The sequence below is a fragment of the Leguminivora glycinivorella genome, chromosome 14 (genome assembly GCF_023078275.1).
Source record: "Leguminivora glycinivorella isolate SPB_JAAS2020 chromosome 14, LegGlyc_1.1, whole genome shotgun sequence".
NCBI lineage: Eukaryota > Metazoa > Arthropoda > Insecta > Lepidoptera > Tortricidae > Leguminivora > Leguminivora glycinivorella.
The window spans coordinates 15,003,536-15,029,865 of record NC_062984.1 but is presented as its reverse complement, the minus strand read 5'-3'; the positions used below and the strand labels follow the sequence as shown (position 1 = coordinate 15,029,865).

The following is a 26,330-nucleotide window of genomic DNA, read 5'->3' as shown; positions in this document are numbered from 1 at the left end:
AAGTCTAGTAATATACACACACACAATTGCTGCCTAACATGTTTGTTTTTGCTTTAACAAGATTTTACTGAGAACTTGCAAAGTTTTATTGAAAGTCTTTAGTTATAATTGCATATACATTTTAAGTAGCAATATGAATTCAATGCTTGTTCATTTCACAAAGGAGAGTGTTGAAGTTTGCAGAGAGAGAATAGGTACTCAATAAGAAAATCAGTAACAATCACTTGAATTTTCGAAACCCGACACCTGCAGAATCTAATTGGTGATCCCTGAACTAGGAGATCACAAACATGGTAGACATTTGTGAAAATACTAACTATAATAAGCCAAATCATGCAATGCAACTACTAATAGACATGTTTTTACCAAGGAGACTACTAAAACAGAATATTAGATTTGTAATCACTCACCTTCCTTAGTTTGAGCATTAGTTATCTGCAAATCAAAGTCAGATGTTTTTCCAATCCTTTTCTGCTGAGAAATAGCAGCTTTCAAATCTCCTACTGATATATGCAGACCGTCGAATGTGACCGTGTCATAATCCAAGGCACTTTTAAACTTATAGTGCACAGACATATCCGAAGATGAAGTTAAGCCAATTCGTTACTAGCATGTCAAATAATATTGAATTTGCTTAATTTCTACATAAAACTGTTTAATGATTACTAACCTAAACTATGCGTAGGGACAATTTTTTAACCTGTCACGTATTCACTAAATTAACATAAAATTCAAGATTATCATATGATATCATGGAGTTACATTTAAGTTTCTTGAACAAACCATTACAAACACAATTCACATTGAACAAACGCTATCAACGCTTGCAAACGCAAACTGTAATCGGCAATATCTCCGCCATTTTAATTCTGAGGTTTTTTTTACAATTTTGAGGTCCGTTTTATACTAGTAAAACTACTTACCCACTGTCTACACTACTGGTAAAGTGTAAACCGCCCATTGTTGAGTCAATTTTCCTGAATGATTGTTTAATCGTGTATAAACGGTTTTACCTGGTTCTTCACAATTTTTATTACATCTGGCAATTTAACTACCGGATGTAAAATCTCAAATAAAGTACATTTTATAATATATACGGCTTATAATATAGTTTCTTGATGTGTAAAATAAATTCAAGATTGAAAAAGATTTATTAATATTATATTCTGTATTCTTTCGAATAAAATCTGTACGACATTTATTTGTTTTGTATATATATGTAATATAACAATTTTGGCAAATTGCCATGAACTTCCGGTCTGAGATAAAGACACACGCGGATCTATCGAGAAAAGAACGCGAATAATTATAAAAATAACTAGAAAAGAAAGACTTATTTAGTAACTTTACATTGTTTGATTAATAAAAATGTCCAATATCGGTGCTCCGGACTCTTGGGAAAATCAAGCCGATGTCATAGGTGAACAAGGTGCAAAAGATTCCAATGATGTGTCTACAAAATTTTCCACGTTGAATGTAAATGCCGTGGAGTTCGTGCCTTCTTTTTGTATGCCTTCTCAGGCAAACGAAACCTCCGAATCCCCCTCATCACCACAAAAATCTGAAAGCGGTTCTACGAATTCTGCTGATAGTCCCGTCCTGAACGGTAAGTCGGTTGTCTTGTCATTTTAGCTATCTGCATTGAAGCATTAGAACTAATTATAACATAGTTTGCTGAGTTTAATGATCTAATTTTCTAAAGATCGCACGTAATTAATTCATGACACTACATTTTCAAAATGTTAACGCTGAATGCAGTATGTATTTTTTTTTACAAATCCAGTTTTAACGGGTTATGTCGAGACACGCGGCGCCTATCCTATACCTACTTTTGAGTTCGCAACTTTCACCTAAGATTTAATTCTTCAACATAGAAAATAGCGTGAATTATCAGTTCTGCCCACTAGTTCAAGCCAATAAACACTATGCTGACGTAGATAACGACCATTCTTTGATAAGAACTCTTGAAATGCAAGATTCGCGCAACATACGTAAGTAAAAGCTTTCGTTTAGGCAAATATGCTAGCTTAAAAGGTGCTTATTTATCAGCATATGTATAAAAATAAGGCTATATATGCAATATAAGTGACTAATCAGACAAAGGTAACCTTTCTACCTTTGCCTATGTCATTTGGCCTACCTAATAAGGTTATGATTCACTATTTTGAATAGTAATAATTACTCGGGTTTTACTCATTGAAATTATAATCCATTTTTTTAAAGTAGTTTGTTATCTGTAAATTATTGTGTGGAGGAACTGATAACCTTGATATTTTTTGATGGATAGATCTGTAAATGTTTGCTCAATGTGCTGTCAACTCTTGACTGCTTGAAAATTTTCTTTTTAGTTCCAACCGCTTACAATCCAATTCCCTCTCTAAACGAAGGCACGAACCCAATCTTCGGATATTCTTGTTTGTTTACTCAACTGGAACATTTTTACATATTCAGTTTGTCATGTCTGGTTTTCTATTAGTTGTGTTCATTAGTTTATAATGTGCATGTAAGTTTGAGATTGTGTTATTCTAAGTGAGTCCATTGATTAGAGGTTTGTTAGGTTAAAGTTGTGTGAAAAGTACACCTTGCATGTTTTTACAAGTGGTTAAAATTTTGCCTTAGATTTTTCATGTGGGCACACTTAGAAAGCATTTGTATTAGGGTGTCCCTTATTTTAATCTTTCGAAAAATTAACAACGCATACCCTCTTAATATGATCATATTACCCCAAAATACCATGATAAAAAATTTCAGTTCATTCCTGTAAGAGGAACCCGTGCCGACTTGCACCTGAAGTTCCCATACAAATTACTATGGAGAAATTTGCTTAAGACACTAAGTTGATATTTTTATTTATTTTGCATTGTTTTTTTGTTCGCATCGAGATGTTTATGTGAAATATTGTTTATACGGCAGTACTTATTTTTTGGATTTTCATACAATGTATGGGAAATTGCATGAAAGTCGGCACGGGTTCCAGTTATAGGGATGAGCTGAAATTTATTTTGAGGGTGTGTTGGGGTAAAACGAGCCCATTTAGGGGGTATGCGTTACTAATTTCTGTAAATCATAAAATAAGGGACACCCTAATTTGTATGTATTGTTTTCTACGAGATTGAGTGCTTTAATTATGAACCAAGTATTTTGTTGGGCTAAAGTTTGCAAGCCAAAGAATATAATATGTATTTACTATTAGGATTCTTATTGAATGGCAAAACTATTCATAAAGGTATTTGTAATTGTACTTGGAAGACTCAATCCAGTAGGATCTTATTCATACTTATTCAAAATGCCTATGACTCATATGTAAATGTATGTAGATACATACCTGTGGGCTATGATTTTGTTTTAACTCTATGGGTTGAAGTTGAACCCAAAAAATGCTATATATCACTATGACCATAAGTCCAGATGGATTTCACATATTTGATAATTAAATTGATTCTAAATTTTTTATTATTATTTAGTCCTAAACTTATCCATTTTATCAATAACCAAAAGATGTGCAAAACCCTACTTAAATATAGGCTTTCCTAGATTTATCAATTGTATTTTTATTGCTTAAGACTGTTAATCTAGTAAAGGGACCACTTCAAATAGAGAAACTCGTTGGTCTAATTATGCACCGAAGACTACAAAACCATAAGTGACAAATGTTATATATCTCAAGGAAGTTTTCATCGGTGCTCGCCACAAAGACACCCTGACAGGTTATACAAAGACACAAGCAATTATGGTAAGCGACAATGTGGTACCTTTTATTTGAGGGCCACAAATTATATTTAAAAATCCCTTAATGTTTTTTGTTATATTCTGCTCGTGAATCTGAATGACAAAGCATGGAGAAAGTTAGTTTCAGTGTATACATGTGATCCTCCGGGGCGCTCAAGGTTGTTGTCGCCGCAGGTTGCGGACACGGCGGCGGCGGCGGCGGCGACAGCGGCGACGGCGCGTCGGCGTCGCCGCGCGTGGAGGAGCCGCCGCCCGCGCCCGTGCCGGAGCCGCCGCCCGCGCCCGCGCCGGCCGCGGCGCCCGTGCCGCCCGACGTGTCGCCCACGGTGGACAGCTGGGAGGCCGAGGCCGACGACGCGCTGCTCACGCCCGAGGACAACAACGAACCCGACGAGGAGGAGATCGAGCAACAGGTTCAGACCACTGTAATTGGCATGATTCTTCTTTGCGTTCGTAGTTAATCTAGCATGGATTAGAATTGGTTTGTTAACTTTTTTACTTGTGCTTGTTGACTTATTTCTTATCATTATACTTTTTTAACGCTATTTTATTGGGTGCAACTTTTAACCATAACATAAGCGATAAACAAATAAATTACCTAGCAATAATCAAGTATAGTCTCTGTGCCTTCTGACTGACAAATGTGGGAAGCAAAAGAACTACTTGAATGGGGTGGAAATGTCATAGTCTGACCAGTAGGATGAAAAACTACAAGTAATAATTCAGTAGAAGGCTGCCTGGCCTACTATTATATTTTGTAATGATAGTTGGTTAATTTTAATTTGGCTTTCATGCATGATACATATTTAATTATCAAAATTTACTTAAACATGTGTGATATTAGAATAGGTTCATATTAACCTTATAAACAACCATAAAACCATTAATAATCGCTTGTTCTAGTCAGTTTGTGAATATATATATAACTGTAGGTATGTGGCATGTATATGTGGGCTCAGTAGTATAATAACTTTCACAGATAAATAACTTGTTTTTCAGAGATTTAAACTGCATGTGTTTATGTCTATTGCTAATGATATAGCTTATCAACATAAATCGTGAGCATTATTAATTGATATAATTTTGGTTTTAGTGAATCTGCTTGTGGGTTAATTATTATAAGTTGTATTTCTTGTTTTATTCCATGATTACCATTTTCAAAGTTTTCCCACATAGTGACAAGAAGATTTGCATGTCATAACATGTCAACACAAAAAGGCGTACTATATCCATTATACTAATACAAATTTTAAAAAAATTTGTTAAATTGTTACCCACGAAACATTTTGGGCTATAGAATGGCAATAAAGTTGATGGATACTCTTACAACATATACATACTTAAAATGGTTTCAGTCAATTAAAAGTCAGACATTTCGCAAATAGATAAACTTAAAAAGTGCATCATGCCATATGGAAGCCAACACTTATCCCTTAATGAAAGTTATAATACCCTGCTCAACTCATGTTTTATTCTGTTACCCTAGGAAAATGATGAATTAGGCGAGTTGGCAAAGAAAGTCCCCAAGAAGAAACCCCCCAGAGTGGAAGACACCCGGAGCAAGAAGGAGCATGTGAATGTTGTGTTCATCGGCCATGTTGGTAAGACCATTTTATATTGTAAATGTAATGTAGGGATACCTGGTTGGAAGCAGGTGGTCCGTTGATCACGTGTCGCGATAATTCAGCCCAATTCCGTGGATTTGGAACTGCAGATACTTGTGGCATTCCCACACAGTTCTACTCAAATTTTCTAGTTTTCCTACAGAGAAGGACATCTTTTTTATTTTAGGCTTGACTTCCTTTAGTTCATTTTCCTTGTGTGCATCTACCGAATGTTTGCCGCGTTAAAATTACATAGTGTTGCCGCGTGTTTGATAAGTGTAAACTGGGTACTAGCCGAATGGCACAAACGCTCACGAAACGAAACGCTCGTAGCTATCTTTATCGCTCTTGCGTATTGGCGCGACAGAGCCAAACTACCTTTCGTGGCGTTTCGTTTTCGTTTCGCGTCGCAGAAATGCCATTCGACTACGGGGCCTGGTCTCCTCGCCGCTAACATCTACTTAATCAAAATTAAATTAGATATCGCATGAATATTAGGCACAGAAAAAGAGTAGAAATTATGCTTCTTACTTAGCTGGCATGATAACCTAAAATGAGTTATTCCTTCTCCTGTGCCTCTAGTGGACAGTTATTATAAGCCACTTAAAAAATGAGTTATACATAATTAATTCTATATATTTTGGAATTCTGTAAAAAAAAAATTGTTATTAAAATTATCATTGTCACCTGAAGTACAATATTATTTTCATAAAAAGGAACTATTTACCCCATGATTAACGATCGTAGTCAAGCATGGTACAATGTATTAAATTTATTTTTCTAGATGCTGGTAAATCGACAATTGGCGGTCAAATTATGTCCTTAACGGGCATGGTAGATAAAAGAACTCTGGACAAATACGAAAGAGAAGCGCGAGAGAAGTCCCGAGAGTCATGGTATCTTTCTTGGGCGCTCGACACCAACCAGGAAGGTAAGCAAATTTTTTTTGACATTAGTTTATCTTATACTTTTAAACGAGCAATTCTTGTATATTTATTTATTTATTTATATATTTATTTACACTGACGATCTCGGAAACCGCTCTAACGATTTCGCTGAAATTTGTTATGTGGGGGTTTTTGGGGATGAAAAATCGGTCTAACTTATCCTTAGGTCCCGGAAAACGCTAATTTTCGAGTTTTCATGCGTTTTTCTTCGCGCGCCATCTCGTGTGCAGTAGTTGTACTGTTAAGACAGAATTCTTTCGGTCGATGTAAGTACTATTTATTACAAACACTAGATGGCGACACAGGTCAAGGCTAAAACGAATAGAAAAATACACTATTTGAGTTTTTGTGGCGAAATGCGCGCCATCTCGTGTGGAGTAGTTGTGTTGTTAAGGCTGAGAATTCTTTCGCTCGATGTAGGTACTATTCATTTTTGAACTAGATGGCGACACATGTCAAGGATACGAAAGAGAACCGAGCGAAGCTCGGTCGCCCAGATATTTACTCTATACACTGGAGGCCCCCCGGAGGACCTGATTCAACTAAAAGACGAAGCTAAAAAGTGGATTAATTCTCTGGAGTTCGATTTATGAATTCTCTGTATTGTACATACGATTAAATAAATAAAATTAGTTATCTCATTACATCATACATAAACTCACGCCTGTATTCCCAAAAGGGGTAGGCAGAGCACAGGAAACTGCTCAGGTTACAGTGCCACTAATAGACGCTAGCTCATCACCCACAGCACTTTTGACGTGTGATACTATACAGCACGACCACGGATGATTTTATTAATTCTGATGCGGTACAAATTCACGAAAAAAAATGTACTTTTTTGTACTGACGTTTAAAAAAAATGTACCCTTATGATTTTGGAGTTTCGACATAGGGCCCGTGGTCGTGCTAGGTAGGTACTTCCTGGCACGACCACACTATATTTAATGAGATTTTAAATTTCTGTTGCAGTACAAATTCACGAAAAAAAATGTACTTTTTGTACTTACCTTTTAAAAAAAAATACCCTCATGGTTTTGGAGTTTTGACATGGGGTGTGGTCGTGCTAGATAGGTGGTACTTCCTGGCACGACCACACTATATTTAATGATTTTTTAAATTTCTGTTGTGGTACAAATTCACGAAAAAAAATGTACTTTTCTGTACTTACCTTTTTATAAAAAGTACCCTCATGGTTTCGGAGTTTCGACATGGGTTGTGGTCGTGTTAGATAGGTACTCCCTGGCACGACCGCACTAAGTTTTTGAAGTAATTTACATAGTACAATTTCAAAACACTTGTTTAGTATTTATTTGACCATCAAATTAAACATAAATATAGTGTGGTCGTGCCAGGAAGTACCACCTATCTAGCACGACCACACCCCATGTCAAAACTCCGAAACCATGAGGGTATTTTTTTTTAAAAGGTAAGTACAAAAAAGTACATTTTTTTTCGTGAATTTGTACTGCAACAGAAATTTAAAATCTCATTAAATATAGTGTGGTCGTGCCAGGGAGTACCTACCTAGCACGACCCCGGGCCCTATGTCGAAACTCCAAAATCATAAGGGTACATTTTTTTTAAACGTCAGTACAAAAAAGTACATTTTTTTTCGTGAATTTGTACCGCATCAGAATTAATAAAATCATCCGTGGTCGTGCTGTATAGTATCACACCTTTTGACCCCATATCTCCACAGTCGACTTCTATGACATCCACTGGAGGCAAAGGAGTGCTGACTTTTAAAAATTCAAAATTATCATTATACAGTACCGGTCAAAAGTTTTGAGTTCACCCTTTGATTTCGGTACTAATGAGTACTTTTGTACGATAATTATCTTCGATTTGGTAGTCGAAATATGTTTTCAACTTATATTTATTGTTTTGTGGAGATTTGTTTTACTAGTTAGACACAATTCACATACCTTTCTTTCACTAAAATCTAATAAACATGACGTCAAAATGCTAGTTATATTTATGGCCTTGCCTTTGCCACTAATTGAGACACATCTTTACACGAAACACAGTTTTAGCCAGATAATATAGGCCAAATAATTATTTAGCCTATAAGATTTGAGGGAAACAGATGTTAAAAAAATATAAATTGTTTACGAAACAAATTTTAACGTCTGAACTACAAAAAACTATCTCTCTAAAGCAGTCAATTGTACTAAAAACAAGGAGTGAACTTAAATTTTTGACCGGTACTGTAGTATTATAGTCTCATTTTAGTAAAATATGTAAAATGTCTTGTTTAAATCAGTTTTCAACCCCTGACGCCAAAACGACGGTGTGTTATTATAAGTTTGACGTGTCTGTCTGTGGCATCGTAGCTCCCGACCTGATGAACCGATTAAGATTTAGTTTTTTTTTTGTTTGAAAGCTGAATTAGTCGGAAGTGTTCTTAGCCACGTTTCATGAAAATCGGTCCACTATGTCGCGGTCGGGGGTTTTTCCAAAATTTTAATTTTGTGGTTTGGTTATAGACAACTTGTTGGCCATTTAGTTGGGAGGTAAAGACCAAATTCGCTTAATTTTAAAATAAGAATACATGATTTGGCATTTCGTTTTGTTCAGAACGCGACAAGGGCAAAACCGTGGAGGTGGGGAGAGCATACTTCGAGACTGAGAAGAAGCATTTCACGATCCTCGACGCGCCGGGCCACAAGAGCTTCGTGCCCAACATGATCGGTGGCGCCGCCCAGGCCGACTTAGCCGTGTTGGTACGTATACATACCGAAAATCCATACTTATATTATTAATGGGAAAGTATGTCTGTCAGTTTGCTTGTCCGTCTTTCACGGCAAAAAGGGAGCGACGAACTGACGTAATTTTTTAAGTGGAAATAGTTGAAGGGATGGAGAGTGACATATGCTACTTTTGTCTCTTTCTAAAAGTGGGGGACTTTTCTAAAATGGGAGATGATGATTGATTGACGACCAGTCTGGCTCAGTCAGTCGGTAGTGACCCTGCCTGCTGAGCCGCGGTCCTGGGTTCGAATCCCGGTAAGGGCATTTATTTGTATGATGAGCACAAATATTTGTTCCTGAGTCATGGATGTTTTCTATGTATACTATATAAGTATGTATTTATCTATTTAAGTATGTATATCGTCGCTTAGCACCCATAGTACAAGCTTTGCTTAGTTTGGGGCTAAGTTGATCTGTGTAAGGTGTCCCCCAATTTTTATTTTATCTTATACTTTTAAACGAGCAATTCTTGTATATTTATTTATTTATTTATTTATATATTTATTTACACTGACGATCTCGGAAACCGCTCTAACGATTTCGCAGAAATTTGTTATGTGGGGGTTTTTGGGGGTGAAAAATCGGTCTAACTTATCCTTAGGTCCCGGAAAACGCGAATTTTCGAGTTTTCATGCGTTTTTCTTCGCGCGCCATCTCGTGTGCAGTAGTTGTACTGTTAAGACAGAATTCTTTCGGTCGATGTAAGTACTATTTATTGCAAACACTAGATGGCGACACAGGTCAAGGCTAAAAAACGAATAGAAAAATACACTATTTGAGTTTTTGTGGCGAAATGCGCGCCATCTCGTGTGGAGTAGTTGTGTTGTTAAGGCTGAGAATTCTTTCGCTCGATGTAGGTACTATTCATTTTTGAACTAGATGGCGACACATGTCAAGGATACGAACAGAACCGAGCGAAGCTCGGTTGCCCAGATATTTTTATTTATTGCTCCATCATTCTGCGATTTTCGAATTTAACGCTAGCGAGCTATTAACTTCAAATCGATCATTGGCAGGATCTTAAATCAGTATTGTCTCTGTGAATCTGAACTAATAAATAAAACTAATCAAACCTGCGTGTTGTGCAGGCCAAGCCATGGGCACAATTTTCTATGCTCTATTTATAAATTAAACTAATTAAAATGTATGCAATGATAACATTTACCTCTTATGTATGCCATTATGGTTAAACGTTCTGATATCTCGTTTAATGAGCTTTTAATGCTAGGTGATGTAGATAAGCGCACGCCACAGGTCAACGAGTGGCGAATGCACTGCGGTCTGTTATTTATAAGAGTTGCAGCTTTTATAACCCTTTTGTCACACACAATAGAGTCGCTATCAGATATATGAGCGGCCTAATAGGAGCTCAAAAAATATGAACTCGCATTCTAACACCTTGACAATAGAGGCGTGTTCAAATACTTGAAGACGCTTAGCCCGCTCCTACACCTACATAACTGATGTCGACTGCACTCTGGACTTAGAATACGGTTCAAGTAAAGTTCAAAATAGAGTGCAACTTCTAGAAAACCTTATTCGTTACCAAACGAAACGTTAAATTGCAGTATACATATTTCGCATTCCCATATTTTTTTAGAACTTTTTAAGGGTCAATGTAAGGGCCCATTTACACGGCGCGCGAATAGTCATAGGGCTTACGGAAAAAAACTGCATTTTATGCAGAAAGCAAGCCACTTTGCACAGCGATACTAGGGACCAATACAAATGATTTCATCTGAGGAAACACGATTTTCATCCACTAGAATTCAAGATGGCGGACATTTTCCAAAATGGCGGCCGCATATTTTTAAAAATTTATAGAATCATAACGGCTGCACCGATTTTGATGGATGGGGTGTCTTTCAGTTCGTATTGAAGTGCTTATCAATATAAAAAAATAACATCATAAAAAAATAAGATGGCGGCCGAATAATAAGAAAAATATGAAATTATCAAACTTTTTTTTTCATTCTCACGAAATTTACAAATAGTTTTTCTATGATATGGCCACATTTGTGTATATTTAAATTAAACCTCATAATATTATCTACACAATAAAATAAAAATCATGAAAATCCGTTGAGTAGTTTTTGAACTATACCCATTTCAAATGGAGCGCGCGGATTTGAAAGACGTTTTCGCACATGATGTAAAAAAAATTGTAATCATAACGGCTGCACCGATTTTAATGGTTGGGGTGGCTATCAGTTTGTATTAAAACATTTATTCATATAAAAATTAAAATCATTTAAAAAAATTAAAGATGGCGGCCGAATAATAAGAAAAATATGAAATTTTCATTTTTTTTTTAATTCTCACGAAATTTACAAATAGTTTTTCTACGATATGGTCACATTTTTATTTATTGAAATAAAATCTGATAATATCATCTGCAAAATAAAACAAAAAACGTTAAAATCCGTTCAGTAGTTTTTGAACTATACGCATTGCAAATGAACCGCGCGGGTTTGAAAGAAGTCTCGTACCGCTATACACGCAAGACTGATTATTTATTTTGGTCACAACTTACTATTATATTACTATTCAGAATCAATGTTTTTAGTATTTATATACATTATTAGTATTTTATTCCGAGTTTAGGTATATTTAGATAACCCCCGTAAACTTTGATGGTCATAATTTTTATGTTAATACGTAAAAGAACTTAAATGCACATAACATAACATTTGTATTAATAGCAATTGTCCTTTCCGAGGACTCCAAAGATAATTTTCGACAACTTCTGTAGGGGGTTACAGAAATATCTATGTATAAAATAACTTATTTTCTGCTTCTCGTCTACTTAGTCTACGTTTCGAGATGGTTTGCTTGTTATACGACAAGGAGCATATGTTTTGTAGTGCTAACGATGTTGGTGGGATGCTGGTTATTAATTTTGGTTGGAAACAGTTCCTTGCGCACCAAGTTCACCGATAAATGTGGAGTCTGCGGATCATATATAGGCCGCAGGTGAACTTTTTAAGCTTGGCCATTATTCCTGGAGGAAGACACTGTTATGTTAGTATGACAACCAACAAGGCTTGTTCCAGAAACTGTAGCCTGTTGATGTTATTATTAGTGTGGTGATTTTTTTTTTCTAAACAATTTACTCCCTCAGAGAACATTTATTTATCAGCTATTTCAGGGTAAACCATAGGAACGTAACCGGTAAAAGCTGATGGTCTCATTGTACCTCGCGCAAAAGATATGGCGGAACAGGGAGTCGCGCGTATCATCAGATCTTCCGATACAAATGTCTTGGTATTTAAATAAAATCTACTGGAGTCTGAAGTACGGGTGAAGGATAGACGCAAAGTCAGTGGCCAGATTCGGATTTGGACCTAGCTTAGAGCCCGAAAGGTCTTTGCCTCATGAAGAGGCCTCGAGTGAGTTCAGGGTGGTAACGGGTACTAGTGTCCCATGCCCTTTGTTGTTTGAGTTTATCTCGCAGTTTGTAGCCGTGGAGGCTTTCAAGATGTTACTTGCGAGATCTGACGTGATGTAAATGGAGGCAGGAATGTCGGCAAAACGACACTTTACGAGTGCCTAAGCCGCCAAACCATACTGGAAAACAGGCCTGAGTCCATGCTTGCTCACTAAAATATGTGTTAAGAACGGTCCCAATTTGGCATTTAATTATGGGATCTATGGAGCTAATTATATTGGGAAATTTCCAAGTCTTATCTAGTATATTTTCTTAAATGAGAATAACCTGCCAGAGTATAAGTTATAAAATAGCCAACACTTTGGATCCTGGAAGACCGACTGCTCTTCGTGGCTTTCACGTCTTTACGTCTGACACCACTTCTTTTTTAAATACAAAAGAAAAAAAAACATGTTCTAAAACATTGTTTGCACACCCTGAAGTTATACCAGCTTTGATAGAAACATCGCAGTAACTACAAAGTCTTCCTGGAGGAATAATCGCCATGCTTGAAAAGTTCACCTGAACTTGGTGAGCAAGAAACTGTTTACCACCAAAAATAAATTAGTAACCAACATCGGCAGCACTTGCGCTCCGTGTCGTATAACAACGCCCCATATTCTGGATATTACTTCTGTGCCTATGCCATCATCCTGGGGTTGGAAGACGTACAATGATAGTTGGGTGCTGCAGTGGTCTGAAAACAGGGAGATATGGTATGAATGGGAATACTTGGACAATTGCGGTTGTGAAACAGGCTGCGAAACAATACGCTGTACGTGTTGTGGGTCTACCCTGCGCAATGCAAATAATGCAATGTAACATTTGCACAGGCAGCTGCCAAAATAAAAAGTATTTTGCAAAAATGATATTATATATTATTATTTATTCATTATTTCCTTGTATTTTGATATTATTTTGAATCACTCTTCTATCTTTTAGTATAACCTAGACGAGAAGCAAAAAATAAGTTTGTTTTAATATATGTTTCCGTAGCCCCCTACAGAAGTTGTCGGAGATTATCTCTAGCCTTGAAAAGGAGAAGTGATGCAAATGTTATGTGTACCTATTTAAGTTCTTTTACGTATTAAAATAAAAATTATGACCATCAACGTTTACGGGGTTTATATAAATATACCTAAACTCAGAATAAAAAACTAATAATGAAAATAAATACTAAAAACATTGATTCTGAATAATAATATAGTAAGTGGTGACCAAAATAAATAATCAGCGTGTATAGCGGTACGAGACTTCTTTCAAACCCGCGCGCTTCATTTGCAATGCGTATAGTTCAAAAACTACTGAACGGATTTTAACGTTTTTTGTTTTATTTTGCAGATGATGTTATCAGATTTTATTTCAATAAATAAAAATGTGACCATATCGTAGAAAAACTATTTGTAAATTTAGTGAGAATAAAAAAAATTGAAAATTTCATATTTTTCTTATTATTCGGCCGCCATCTTTAATTTTTTTAAATGATTTTAATTTTTATATGAATAAATGTTTTAATACAAACTGATAGCCACCCCAACCATTAAAATCGGTGCAGCCGTTATGATTCTAAATTTTTTTACATCACGTGCAAAAACGTCTTTCAAATCCGCGCGCTCCATTTGAAATGGGTATAGTTCAAAAACTACTCGACGGATTTTCATGACTTTTACTTTATTATGTTGATAATATTATCAGGTTTAATTAATATATATACAAATGTGGCCATATCATAGAAAATTTATTGGTAAATTTCACGAGAATGAAAAAAAAAGTTTGAAAATTTCATATTTTTCTTATTATTCGGCCGCCATCTTAATTTTTTTATGTTTTTAATTTTTTATATTAATAAAAGCTTCAATACGAACTGATAGACATCCCAACCATCAAAATCGGTGCAGCCGTTGTGATTCTATAAATTTTTAAAAATATGAGGCCGCCATTTTGGAAAATGTCCGCCATCTTGAATTCTAGTGGATGAAAATCGTGTTTCCTCGGATGAAATCATTTGTATTGGTCCCTAGTATCACTGTGCAAAGTGGCTTGCTTTCTGCATAAAGTGCAGCTTTTGACCATAATTTCGCCGTAAGCCCTATTAGATCGGTCAAAAAGAGAAATAAAAAAACAAAGTGTGATGTAAAGCTGCATTTTTGGTATATTATTTAGGGTCCTTGGAGGACTGTGAAACTATGTTTTGCAAGCAAAAAAAGGGTGTGCTTTTTTTTTAATTTGCAAAAAACTGCAAAAAAATCGGAATTTTTTTAGTTTTTGTAGTGTCATTTAAAAACTAGACATTTTAGGCAATAAATTGCTTCGCAAAGGTTAAAGAACATTAAATTTGAAATCATTTGAGCCTACTCGCAATGCCGTATCTCAAACAGTTTTTGAGATATGACACTTCAAAAAAGGGTATTTTTCCCCCTCTTTATGAAAATTTTCGTTTTGCCAATATTTTGAGACAGATTTCAGCAAAACATATCACGGTATTTATATATTTTGCGAAATAAAGTTGTAAAAAATTTAATTAGCTTTCATTTAAGACCAAAAGAGGGCCAGTTAGTCAAATAATCAAATTTATAACCTAAAAAAATAAGATTATAATAGCATAAATCTAGTATAACTAGATCAGAAATGAGTGGTGGAGGGTGAGGGCCAAACGGGATAGTTTACGTGATATATATTTCAAGAGACGTAACAAAGAAGGCGTTATTATTATTTGGGGACTGTTCAAGTATTACGTAAGCACTATAACAATAATAGGCATTATACGTAAGCACTATAATTATAGGGGCCGAGGAGGTGATTGCTCTGCTTATAGGGTTTTGGTGATGATTTAGAGCTTTCATTACTTTTTTTGCTGACAAGGGAAATGGGGGAGGGTATATATTTGTAATAAATTAGCATAAGTAACTCTTGAATGGCCCCTTGTCCTTGACGTAGTCCCATTTTTACTTCCTTCTATACTATGAGAAATACTACTATGTATTCTACGTCAGACTTATATTGACTGGGATATAGACCGTGATTAACTTTTTTATTTTTGTCGTGCTCCCGATATTTCTAAAAATGAAGAAGGCGGGTGCAGGTATAAATCCGGTCGCATTCACACACGATGGTCTGTCCAAACACACTACACTTACAATGTCACTACGTTTGTTCAATTCTGACTTCACTTACTCAAACAAATCACTGGATTCCATACATTTGATAGTTTGAAGTCATCAAGTATGTTGTGGCGCGTTCCGTCGACATTACCATAGGATTAAGCAACTTGACCGTCGCAATCCTAAGCCATGAGGAACAGAGGAAGAAGAAAAGTGTCATTATTTTTGACTGCAGCAATGTGTTCTTTAATTCTGCAGGCAGTGCGCTTGGTCGGCCGTATCATAACTCTTAATGTATTCAACATGTTTGACGTATGTTGTCTGGACAGTCAGTGGCCTTTTTCACCGCAGTGATATTAACACCTTGACACGCCCAAATCTGTACTAATTTCTAGTGTTGATTTTTAGATGAATAGTGTTTGAGTGCTATTAAAAAATGACCATTTCAAACACAAATTCTAGTGTTGCAAAATATCACTCGTACTCGGCCACTGCAATAGTCGAGCCACATTGGTGTTGGTGTTCACCACTTCACACCAATGAAGGTTTTCTGAATCGTTTTTTCGTCAGGCGGCGATACTGATGTGCCAAGTCTTTCTCACATCAAAATTCAGAATCCAGCAATAATAGTAAATCGCCACTCATTTTATTTAGTTCCACTGTTTCAGTGGCCGAGTATGACTGATATTTTGTGACGCTTGTGTTTGTGGTAATTTTTAAGAGCACTCACACACTATACAATCCATCCATCCAGCCATCTAAAATTTAATACCATAGGCAATACACAGATATTTAAAAAAAACACACACACTTTAAGATACCTGACTGTCTAGACAACATACGAAACATAATATTAAATACATTGTTCTACACACCTTGCCCCATACAAAATGTATAGAGGGAAGTAACAAGTGGAAGTATGTCAAAGACAAGGGGCCGTTCAACTATTAAGTAAGAAACTGTACAGTAAAATAGATAAAAGACAAAATTTATAACAAGTGTTAGCCCTCCCCCATTCTTATCTTTATCCATCTTTTGGCATGATATTTGGCCATCACCCTCCGCCACTCACTTCTGATCCAGTTATACTAGATTTATGCTATAATCTTATTTTCTTAGGTTTCTAATCTAATTTATTAAAAATATATACCATCGGCATTCCCCTTGTCAGCAAGAAAGTAAGGAAAGCTCTAAATCATCACCAAAACCCTATAAGCAGAGCAATCACCTCCTCGGTCCCTATAATTATAGTGCTTACGTATAATGCCTATTATTGTTATATTGCTTACGTAATACTTGAACAGTCCCCAAATAATAATAACGCCTTCTTTGTTACGTCTCTTGAAATATATATCACGTAAACTATCCCGTTTGGCCATCACCCTCCACCACTCATTTCTGATCTAGTTATACTAGATTTATGCTATTATAATCTTATTTTTTTAGGTTATAAATTTGATTATTTGACTAACTGGCCCTCTTTTGGTCTTAAATGAAAGCTAATTAAATTTTCTACGACTTTATTTCGCAAAATATATAATACCGTGATATGTTTTGCTGAAATCTGTCTCAAAATATTGGCAAAACGAAAATTTTCATAAAGAGGGGGAAAAATACCCTTTTTTGAAGTGTCATATCTCAAAAACTGTTTGAGATACGGCATTGCGAGTAGGCTCAAATGATTTCAAATTTAATGTTCTTTAACCTTTGCGAAGCAACTTATTGCCTAAAATGTCTAGTTTTTAAATGACACTACAAAAACTAAAAAAAGTCCGATTTTTTTGCAGTTTTTTGCAAATTAAAAAAAAGCACACACTTTTTTTGCTTGCAAAACATAGTTTCACAGTCCTTCAAGGACCCTAAATAATATACCAAAAATGCAGCTTTACATCACACTTTGTTTTTTTAGCAGATTTTCGTGTAAGATTTGACCGGTCTATATGACTAAACTTGCTTGTAGATACATTTCAAGACACCAATCATATAATATAGTGAAATTCATATAAAATTTCGAGTTCCAAGAAATTGAATCAATTTGACTGTTTTTTTTTTTTTCATATGAATTTCATCAATTATTTCAGGTGATCTCAGCGCGTAAAGGTGAATTTGAGACTGGATTCGACAGAGGAGGGCAAACTCGTGAGCACGCGATGTTGGCCAAGACTGCTGGAGTGAAGCATTTAGTAGCTCTTGTTAACAAAATGGATGATCCCACTGTGAACTGGGATGAGAAGAGGTGTGTATTATTTGCATTCATTATAGAGCCCAATTCAGGAACTGGGAGCATACAGTAATAATTTTTCAGTAACTGAATCTCCTATTGAGAGAGAGAGAGAGAGAAGGATGAAGATTTTTTTTCTGTATCTTTTTGTACGAATACATCATAATATAAGCCTCCGGTTGATGTTTGCGATAATTGACCAAGATATGCCTGTGTGCAAAGTTCCTTGTCTCCGAAAATACTAGTAATAGTCAGCAATTTTTTGTAAATTACACTCATCATCCTTGCTTTATCCCGGTATTTGCCACGGCTCATGTAAGCCTGGGGTCCGCTTTGATAACTAATCCCAAGATTTGGTGTAGGCACTAGTTTTTACGAAAGCAACTGCCAACTGACCTTTTAACCTGAAGGGTAACTAGGCCTTATTAGAATTAGTCTGGTTTCCTCGCGATGTTTTCCTTTTTAACCCCCGACGCAAAAACGACGGGGTGTTATAAGTTTGACGTGTCTGTGTGTCTGTGGCATCGTAGCTCTCGAACGGATGAACCGATTTTGGTTTAGTTTTTTTTTGTCTGAAAGCTGAGTCAGTCGGGAGTGTTCTTAGCCATGTTTCATGAAAATCAGTCCACTATGTCCCGGTCGGGGGTTTTTTTCAAAATTTTAATTTTGTGGTTAGGTTAGTTGTAAATTACACTAAATAACTTAAAGCAAGGTGCTAGAAATTATGCAAAGTTGAACCCTATCAATAAAGTTTATAATCAGGTAGTAATTCTCTTAAATTCTTTGGTGCTTAAATTTCAACGTAGTATTTACCAACTTCTTTCTTTTATTTCAGATACAATGAATGTCGAGACAAGATTATGCCTTACCTCAAAAAGCTCGGATTCAACCCAGCTAAGGATCTCTCCTTCCTACCCGTGTCCGGCCAAACTGGACAAGGCTTATTGGAAAGAGTGAGCATACATTTTGCATTTTATATAGTTTACTATCGAACAGTCACCAACAACAACATCACACAAAAAGAGGGCCCCAAAAATATCTGGCAAAATTATTTGAAGCCATAAGAGTGTCAGATATTTATGCAGCATTCTTTATGGGTGATGTTATTGCCGGTGACTGTTCTCTTCAATAGGGATGACGACTACATAAAAAAAATGGCATTCTGTTTAGTCCGTCAGTATCGTCCAAAAATACTGAACACATATTTTTCGCTTTTTCTAATTAATGAAAAAATACAAAGATATAGAGCATCAAAGTTCCGGAGTGCGGGCTTGTGACAGTTGTGACGTCACTTCTATGTAAAATTGACGTCACGCGAAACTTCAACGCACTGTACCGTCCTCATTTTTCGTTGACGAGAAAAAAGAAAAAAAACGTGTCTAAAATTCTTTGATAATCTAACTGACGGACTAATTCGTTTTTTTTAGTCGTCTCGCCTATTACCACATTAGGAACACAATCACAATATCATTTTATATGTTTTTATGATGCTCGTTGACAGCAGCTCAAGCCTGCTACGCCGGCTAGAGCCGATTCCTCGTCGATAGTTTCGGAGGAGACACTTACGCGACTCTACTGACAAGTTGGCCGTGTTTCAGCGAGAGTAAGAATGTTGTTCTGTTGCAGGTATCGGAGGACATCTGCTCGTGGTACCGCGGGCCGTCGTTCATCCAGCTGATCGACGAGCTGCCGTCGCTCAACCGCAAGATGGACGGGCCCTTCATCATGCCCGTCGTCGACAAGTACAAGGACATGGGCACCGTGCTCATGGGCAAGGTCGAGGCCGGCACCACCAGGAAGGGCAGCATCCTTTTCCTCATGCCCAATAGGGTGAGTGTCCGCGTTATGCCAATTTACTTTTTTAAAAGCGATCGTCACTTAACACGGTCAACCGTTTAGCCCCCCACATCTAACGTCTCGCGAGCTTAGCGTCGGGCCAACTGTATGGCAAAGCCTGACGCGGCTTTTTTTTTCAAATAGATGGCCCGACGCTACGCTCGCGAGACGCTAGATGTGGGTGCCCTTAGTGAAAACAGTGACGTTTACAAGAGAAGCGCGAGTGGAAAAAATGAGTGTTTGAAAATAAGCATATGAATATGACTGACAGATTAACCAATGAAATAGTGACTCTTGACAGTTACGACTATACCAATAAAGGTGCCGCCCAAAAAATCTTAACTTTTTTTCATTCTATTCATGATAGTTTTGGTGAAGCGACTTGTACTAGCTAGTTTACCGGCTAGTATGTCAGATGAAATTACGCTAACCAACTCTTAAAAAGTAACTTAGCCTATAGTTACTTTTTAAGAGTTGGTTAGCGTAGGTATGTGTAGCGTAATTTCAACATGGTCAATCGTTTAGTGGAAACAACTGACGTTTACACGTGGGCATAACCCTAATTTGCTATTTAAAGCCAATTAGTACTTGTCCAAATTTGTCTATACACGGAAAACCATCAACGTGACATTATCACGGAAACCGCCCAGTTTTTGCATTACCTAAAAATATACTGTACAAACAATAGTCTGCTTTCGTGTCATTACCACAGATAAGATAATGATTCAAACTGCTAAATCACAAATTTAAATTGAATAGCCAAAAAGGAGTGCCATATATTTGAAAAGATTAGACTTTTAGGGCCAGTTGCATCAACCACATTTGACAGACACATCTTCGTCACACAGCAGATGTCTATGGAACTTCCCATACAATAAAATTTAACGAACGCTTTAACGGTGACAGACGGTTTGGTGTAACCGACCCTTAGATACCAAACCATCTGTCGCCGTTAAAGCGTTTGCAAAATTTTATTGTATTGGAAGTTCTATAGGCCCTTGTTGCCTAGATGCAACTGGCCCTTATCTCGGAATTTCACTAACTTAGTATAGGAAGTGTCTTTTATGTACAGTAGTACTATTATTTATTTACAAATAAGCATTATTCTACAGGTGCAAGTGAATGTTGATCAGCTGTGGTCTGACGACATTGAGGTTACATCCATTGGGCCTGGCGAAAACGTTAAAGTCAAGCTAAAAGGCATCGAAGAAGAAGATGTCTCGCCTGGTTTCGTGCTCTGCGACATCACAGAACCCATTACTACTGGAAGAGTAAGTCATTCTTATTTCTATATTAAAAAAATAAGAGTACCTACAGTTTTCGTTATTGTCCCGGATTTGTAAGTTCACATTTTTGACACATTTGTTTTGAAGTATGTTGCGATGTGGCTAAGACGTATCGTTTGCCAAATCTAAATTAATTTCGAATTGGTTGAATCGATTAGGCCCTATGTACAAGGAGGCGCTTAAACAAATATGCGATTTCTATCAACTTACTGAAATGTCATTTGAATCGAAATGACAGACTGCCACAGCACTAGTTTAAAAATAAAAATGAATGATAAATGACATAATAAGTAAATCCTGCGTGATAAATTAATATCGTAAAATACTCACTAAAGTAAAATTCATAATCCTACGGACTAAATTGACAAATGACTGACAGGTAAAATGATACCAGGAACAGCAAAATTAAAATAGGGAAGGGTATATGTCGATAACAATATATCGACAAGTTGTAAAGTACATACAACAGACAAGTTTAAATCAAGAATAAGTATATGAGTTTCAAATAAGCGGTACACATTTTGGTTTGTTCTATGTATCTTCGAGGTAGTGGATGAATACCATGCATTTTTACCCACTAGTTTTAAAACATAAAAAGGTTTCCGAGCCTGTAGGTAAAAAATAAAATACCATGTCCGACGATAATAAATTATCTGTCACGCTATGGCAAGTATATCATAAATATCTATATATTTTTCGAATAATATTATTGCTGCTTCGAAATAAAAAAAATATATCTAATTAGCGGTCTACAGACCTTTTGATCTGTCGAAATCACAGAAAAAGTTGGTATATTGATTAGCCGATCAAATTGCCAATTTCATTGTCCCGTCTGGGTGCACCTTAAATCTACGTTGTCATAATAATTTTAATATCGATAAGAACGACACTGGCCAAACTGTGGCAACATTCGTTCACACTTACTTGTCAATTTGGTCCGTAGGATTATGGATTTTACTTTAACAAAGATCCGCAAAAATGTAACATGTGCTAGATTATGTTTAAAGTAAGCGAAATATTGTTTTTAAGTACATGATTTTTTTAAATATTATTACAGGATTTTATTTAAAATTTCATTAGGTTATATTTATTTATATTTTACATTAGGGATGTTACGGAGCTTCGGCTTCGGTTCCGATATACCGAAACTTTCGGTTGATTTCACACCTTCGGCTTCGGCTTCGGTTCCGATTGATTTCAAGCGAAAGTCATACCGAAACCGAAACTTAATGGCCGCAGTACGCGGCGCGTGCCTGGCTATGAAAACAGGTTTGGACTTGTATGTATGTATTACATACCTGTGCTATAACATTTTCAATCGTACAATAAGGTGTTCATTTTTATTTCCCATGCCTGTTTGATAATGTCGAGACTATACCTACACACCTAGGTAGGTACTGATTTGTATGAAGGTACTATTTTAATTAACAATAAAAAATACGAAATAATAATACCACTGTTTTATTTTATTACTTGACGCAGGCGAAGGGAGAAAAATTAGGTACTAATTTCTCTCCCTCCGCGGCTTAAACATACATCTCCGGTTCCGGTTTCGGCTTCGGTTTCGGTTTCGGTTCCGATTTCGGTTCCGTTAATGCAAATTTAAAATCTCCGGTTCCGGCTTCGGCTCCGATAAAACCACCTCCGTAACATCCCTATTTTACATTACATTACATTCATGTTTGGCTTACAGCGGACCAAACGCCAAAACATGTACAAAAGTCAAAATACAAAGTGACAAAATTACAATTAAACAATAAAAAAATAATAATGAAAATAAAATAATTCACAATAATTATAAACATAAAATCACAATAACAAAAATAAAAAAATAATCAAGAAAAATTAAAATTCACAAGATAAGATAATGGCATAGCTCCTACCATCGCTTAGGGGCGACCAACAAAACCATTTAGGAAAGTACACAGTTTTGAGTGTAAAACACCCAACCTGTCGTTAAATAGGTCAGCCTCCTGGACCGAGCTGACGAAGCCATTTAGGAGTGCAAGGGCTCTAGACGTAGGCGCTCGGCGCGCGTATTGCGTGCGCGTTGCAGGCACTGCGAACAGCGCGTGCCGAGGTTGCGCGAGTTTACGTATTGTGGACGCTGTCATGTGTCAAAAAGAGGTTCTTACAAATCTGGGACAATAGGTATGATATGCATCTAATATCTATAGTCTCGTCTATTGTACGCGGGGCGTCATGAACTTTGTCAGAATGAACGTCTATTTAGTCCGTTATCAGACCATTGTTGCTGAGGGAATAATTATTTGAACGCCTGTCGTGTGTGGCGCGTCATCGACAACATATTAGAGATAATATTACTATTGTCCCAGATTTGTAAGTTCACATTTTTGACATATTTGTTTTGAAGTATGTTGCGATGTGGCTAAGACGTATCGTTTGCCAAATCTAACGATTAATTTCGAATTGGTTGAATCGATTAGGCCTTATGTACAAGGAGGTGCTTAAACAAATATACGATTTCTATCAACTTACTGAAATGTCATTTGAATCGAAATGACAGACTCTGCCACAGCACTAGTTTAAGAATAAAAATGAATGATAAATGACATAATAAGTAAATCCGGCGTGATAAATTAATATCGTAATAAAATACTCACTAACGAAGATCCGCAAAAATGTAACATGTGTTTAAAGTAAGCGAAATATTGTTTTCAAGTACTTGATTTTTTTTAAATATTATTACAGGATTTTATTTAAAATTTCATTAGGTTGCGCGAGTTTACGTTTTGTGGACGCTGTCATGTGTCAGAAAGAGGTTCTTACAAATCTGGGACTATAATATTAGAGTCTTGCTACAGTTGACGTCTTTAGCTATCAAACGACTTATAGAATGTTAAATATATATCTTAATCTTTCGTGTACATTATGTTACCTTGCTTTCATAAATAATAATTATTAAAATGTGTTTTTGCAGGTGTTTGATGCTCAAGTTGTGATTTTGGAGCATAAGTCAATCATTTGTGCGGGATACTCGGCCGTCATGCACATACATTGCGCCGCCGAAGAGGTTACTGTTAAGGTAAGAGAACACTTTAAAATGCATTGGTTACTATGCAACAGTAATACTCAATTACTAACACGAAACACTGGTCCGATATCCCCTTGGATTATGAAAAAAAAGCTAGTAAACTTACTGATTGAAAAATGCTATTAGAGCATAGATGAAGTCCTTAGTCTGGGATCGGTCTGAAAACCAGCGCCGGGCATCTTGTCCCGGCACACGCTGAGACCGAAACCCTTTGCCCAATACAAAAAAAATATCACTTTACTCACTATAATAAATAATAATAGATATAACTCATCTGTAATAGTTTTTAATAATTGCATGTATTTTGTTGTAACTGTATGTATAAGGCAATAAACTTTTCTTATTCTTATGATTTAAATTAAATGAATTAAAAATTTACTATATAATAATAATATGCACGAGACTAGCAATAATATTTGTAATTAATAAAGAACCATTTACCTAATTAATTGATATGAAATACAATAGTTCATAAGTATAGACAATAAGACATTGTAATGCCCTCACAGGGTAACATGTACTATCTCTAGACATTATTCCCAACAGCATGTAACTTGATGCATCACTGTACATGTAGACAATAAATACAATACAAAAAAAAAACATTTTTTAGCTATCAGCATATCCGGTGATAACTGGTGGGCTTTAATTTTTTTTTATATCTTTAATTGTTGATGGTAAGTAGGAATAACCACAAAATTAAAATTTTGAAAAAACCCCCGACCACAACATAGTAGACCGATATTCATGAAACATGGCTAAGAACACTCCCGACTAACTCAGCTTCCAGACAAAAAAACTAAATCTAAATCGGTTCATCCGTTCGGGAGCTACGATGCCACAGACAGACACACACACACAGACAGACAGACAGGTCAAACTTATAACACCCCGTCGTTTTTGCGTTGGGGGTTAAAAATAACTGAATTATTTGTGCCAGGACTGGCCCACTATCCCTTATGAAGGGTTGTGTTGGTTTTCATAAGCCAAAATTGTGATGGCAATAGTAGTTATATATGGAAATATACTGTGTATGATCATAACCTAGAAGAGTGGAAATCGAAGGAGGCCCTTGCCCAGCAGTAGGACACTGAATAGACATAACAATAAATAAATGTGTGTGTGCAGGCACTAATCTGCCTGGTGGACAAGAAGACGGGCGAGAAATCGAAGACGCGGCCGCGCTTCGTGAAGCAGGACCAAGTGGCCATCATGAGGATAGAGTGCGCCGGCATCATCTGCTTAGAACCATTCAAGAAGTTTGCTCAAATGGGCAGGTTCACATTAAGAGACGAGAGTAAGTTTCCTTTTCTTTGCACTAAAGAACCAAGCCAAAAGGCTAATTATTTAAACCGGCTAGACATTACTGTTTTCCTTAAATGATTAACATCTTAGCTAGGCATCTGACTCTGAGGGATAGTTTTACCATGTAGAGATAGAGAACCATAATAGGTTCCATCGCGATATTTTCTTTCACCAAAGAATTATCACATACCTTTTATACCTTAAGTGCTGACCTAAAAGGGTTCAGTTTTAATTTTTTAGCAGGCAGAAATGAAAATGAATACTGAGATCCAGAAGCTTATATAATATATATTGAAGTCATTATTAGCTTTAGAGTATGCGCCCGCGGGCGACCAAGTTGCTCGACGGCGGCTCGCCCGTGGGCACATACCCTTAGTGCGTTTCCATATTATCCGATCCGATATCGGATGTAGGAAGAATTTCAAAGGGAATTCAAATATGGTGGCTTCAATATAGTTATGTGATATCGGTCCTACACCCAATATCGGATCGGCTAATGTGAAAACGCACTTAGGGCCGGTTGCACCAAACCGTCTGTCACCGTTAAAGCATTCGTTAAATTTTTTTTTGACGACCGGTCTCGCGCAGTCGGTTGTGACCCTGCCTGCTACGCCGCGGTACCGGGTTCGAATCCCGGTAAGGGCATTTATTAGTGTGATGAGCACAGATATTTGTTCCTGAGTCATGGATGTTTTCTATGTATATAAGTATTTATATATTATATATATCGTTGTCTGAGTACCCACAACACAAGCCTTCTTGAGCTTACCGTGGGCCTCAGTCAATCTGTGTAAGAATATCCTATAATATTTATTTATTGTATGGGAAGTTCCATAGACATCTGCTGCGTGACGATGATGTGTCTGTCAAATGTGGTTGATGCAACTGGCCCTGTGTCTTTATGAAACTAACCTATAAATTTATATAATTTTAATATGCTCCATTTTGATATTAAACTAATTATATTTTTTCTTTCTTTTTTCAGATAAAACTATTGCTATTGGTAAAGTCCTAAAAGTGATTGAGTAAACTGGCACTATGATTTGTAATTTAGCTAGGATAGGCCTTT

The 26,330-nt window shown here is 36.5% G+C and overlaps 2 protein-coding genes across 6 annotated transcripts in view; one reads left to right on the top strand and one right to left on the bottom strand.

Moving 5' to 3' along the window:
• The window catches only part of LOC125233050 (E3 ubiquitin-protein ligase RBBP6), a 73,077-nt gene extending 72,222 nt beyond the window's left edge, over positions 1-855 (bottom strand). The window contains exon 1 of the mRNA XM_048138893.1: positions 411-855. Coding sequence (XP_047994850.1) covers positions 411-576 — 166 coding nt within the window. The 5' untranslated portion in view covers positions 577-855. The remainder of the gene's footprint in view (positions 1-410) is intronic.
• A 393-nt stretch (positions 856-1,248) lies between these two features.
• Positions 1,249-26,330, top strand: LOC125233220 (eukaryotic peptide chain release factor GTP-binding subunit ERF3A). 5 transcript variants are annotated; one of them, XM_048139131.1, is made up of 12 exons: positions 1,249-1,606; positions 3,904-4,154; positions 5,216-5,330; positions 6,118-6,264; positions 8,858-9,003; positions 17,640-17,794; positions 18,615-18,732; positions 19,406-19,609; positions 20,728-20,886; positions 23,843-23,947; positions 25,085-25,253; positions 26,247-26,330. In XM_048139131.1, the coding sequence occupies exons 1-12, from the start codon at positions 1,369-1,371 to the stop codon at positions 26,288-26,290; spliced, it is 1,851 nt and encodes a 616-aa protein (XP_047995088.1). In that variant the 5' UTR covers positions 1,249-1,368; the 3' UTR covers positions 26,291-26,330. The 5 variants fall into 5 exon arrangements, with proteins under 5 accessions (XP_047995088.1, XP_047995090.1, XP_047995089.1 ...); XM_048139133.1 differs by having other exon boundaries at positions 1,250-1,429; XM_048139132.1 differs by having other exon boundaries at positions 1,250-1,606; positions 3,904-4,142.

Bases quoted from the DNA above. Each gene is read 5' to 3' on its own strand.
- LOC125233220 (XM_048139131.1), top strand. From the start codon at position 1,369: ATGTCCAATATCGGTGCTCCGGACTCTTGGGAAAATCAAGCCGATGTC. The intron at 4,155-5,215 runs GTAATTGGCATG...CTGTTACCCTAG, and splicing joins AGCAACAGGTTCAGACCACT to GAAAATGATGAATTAGGCGA. The intron at 17,795-18,614 runs GTGTGTATTATT...CTTTTATTTCAG, and splicing joins GTGAACTGGGATGAGAAGAG to ATACAATGAATGTCGAGACA.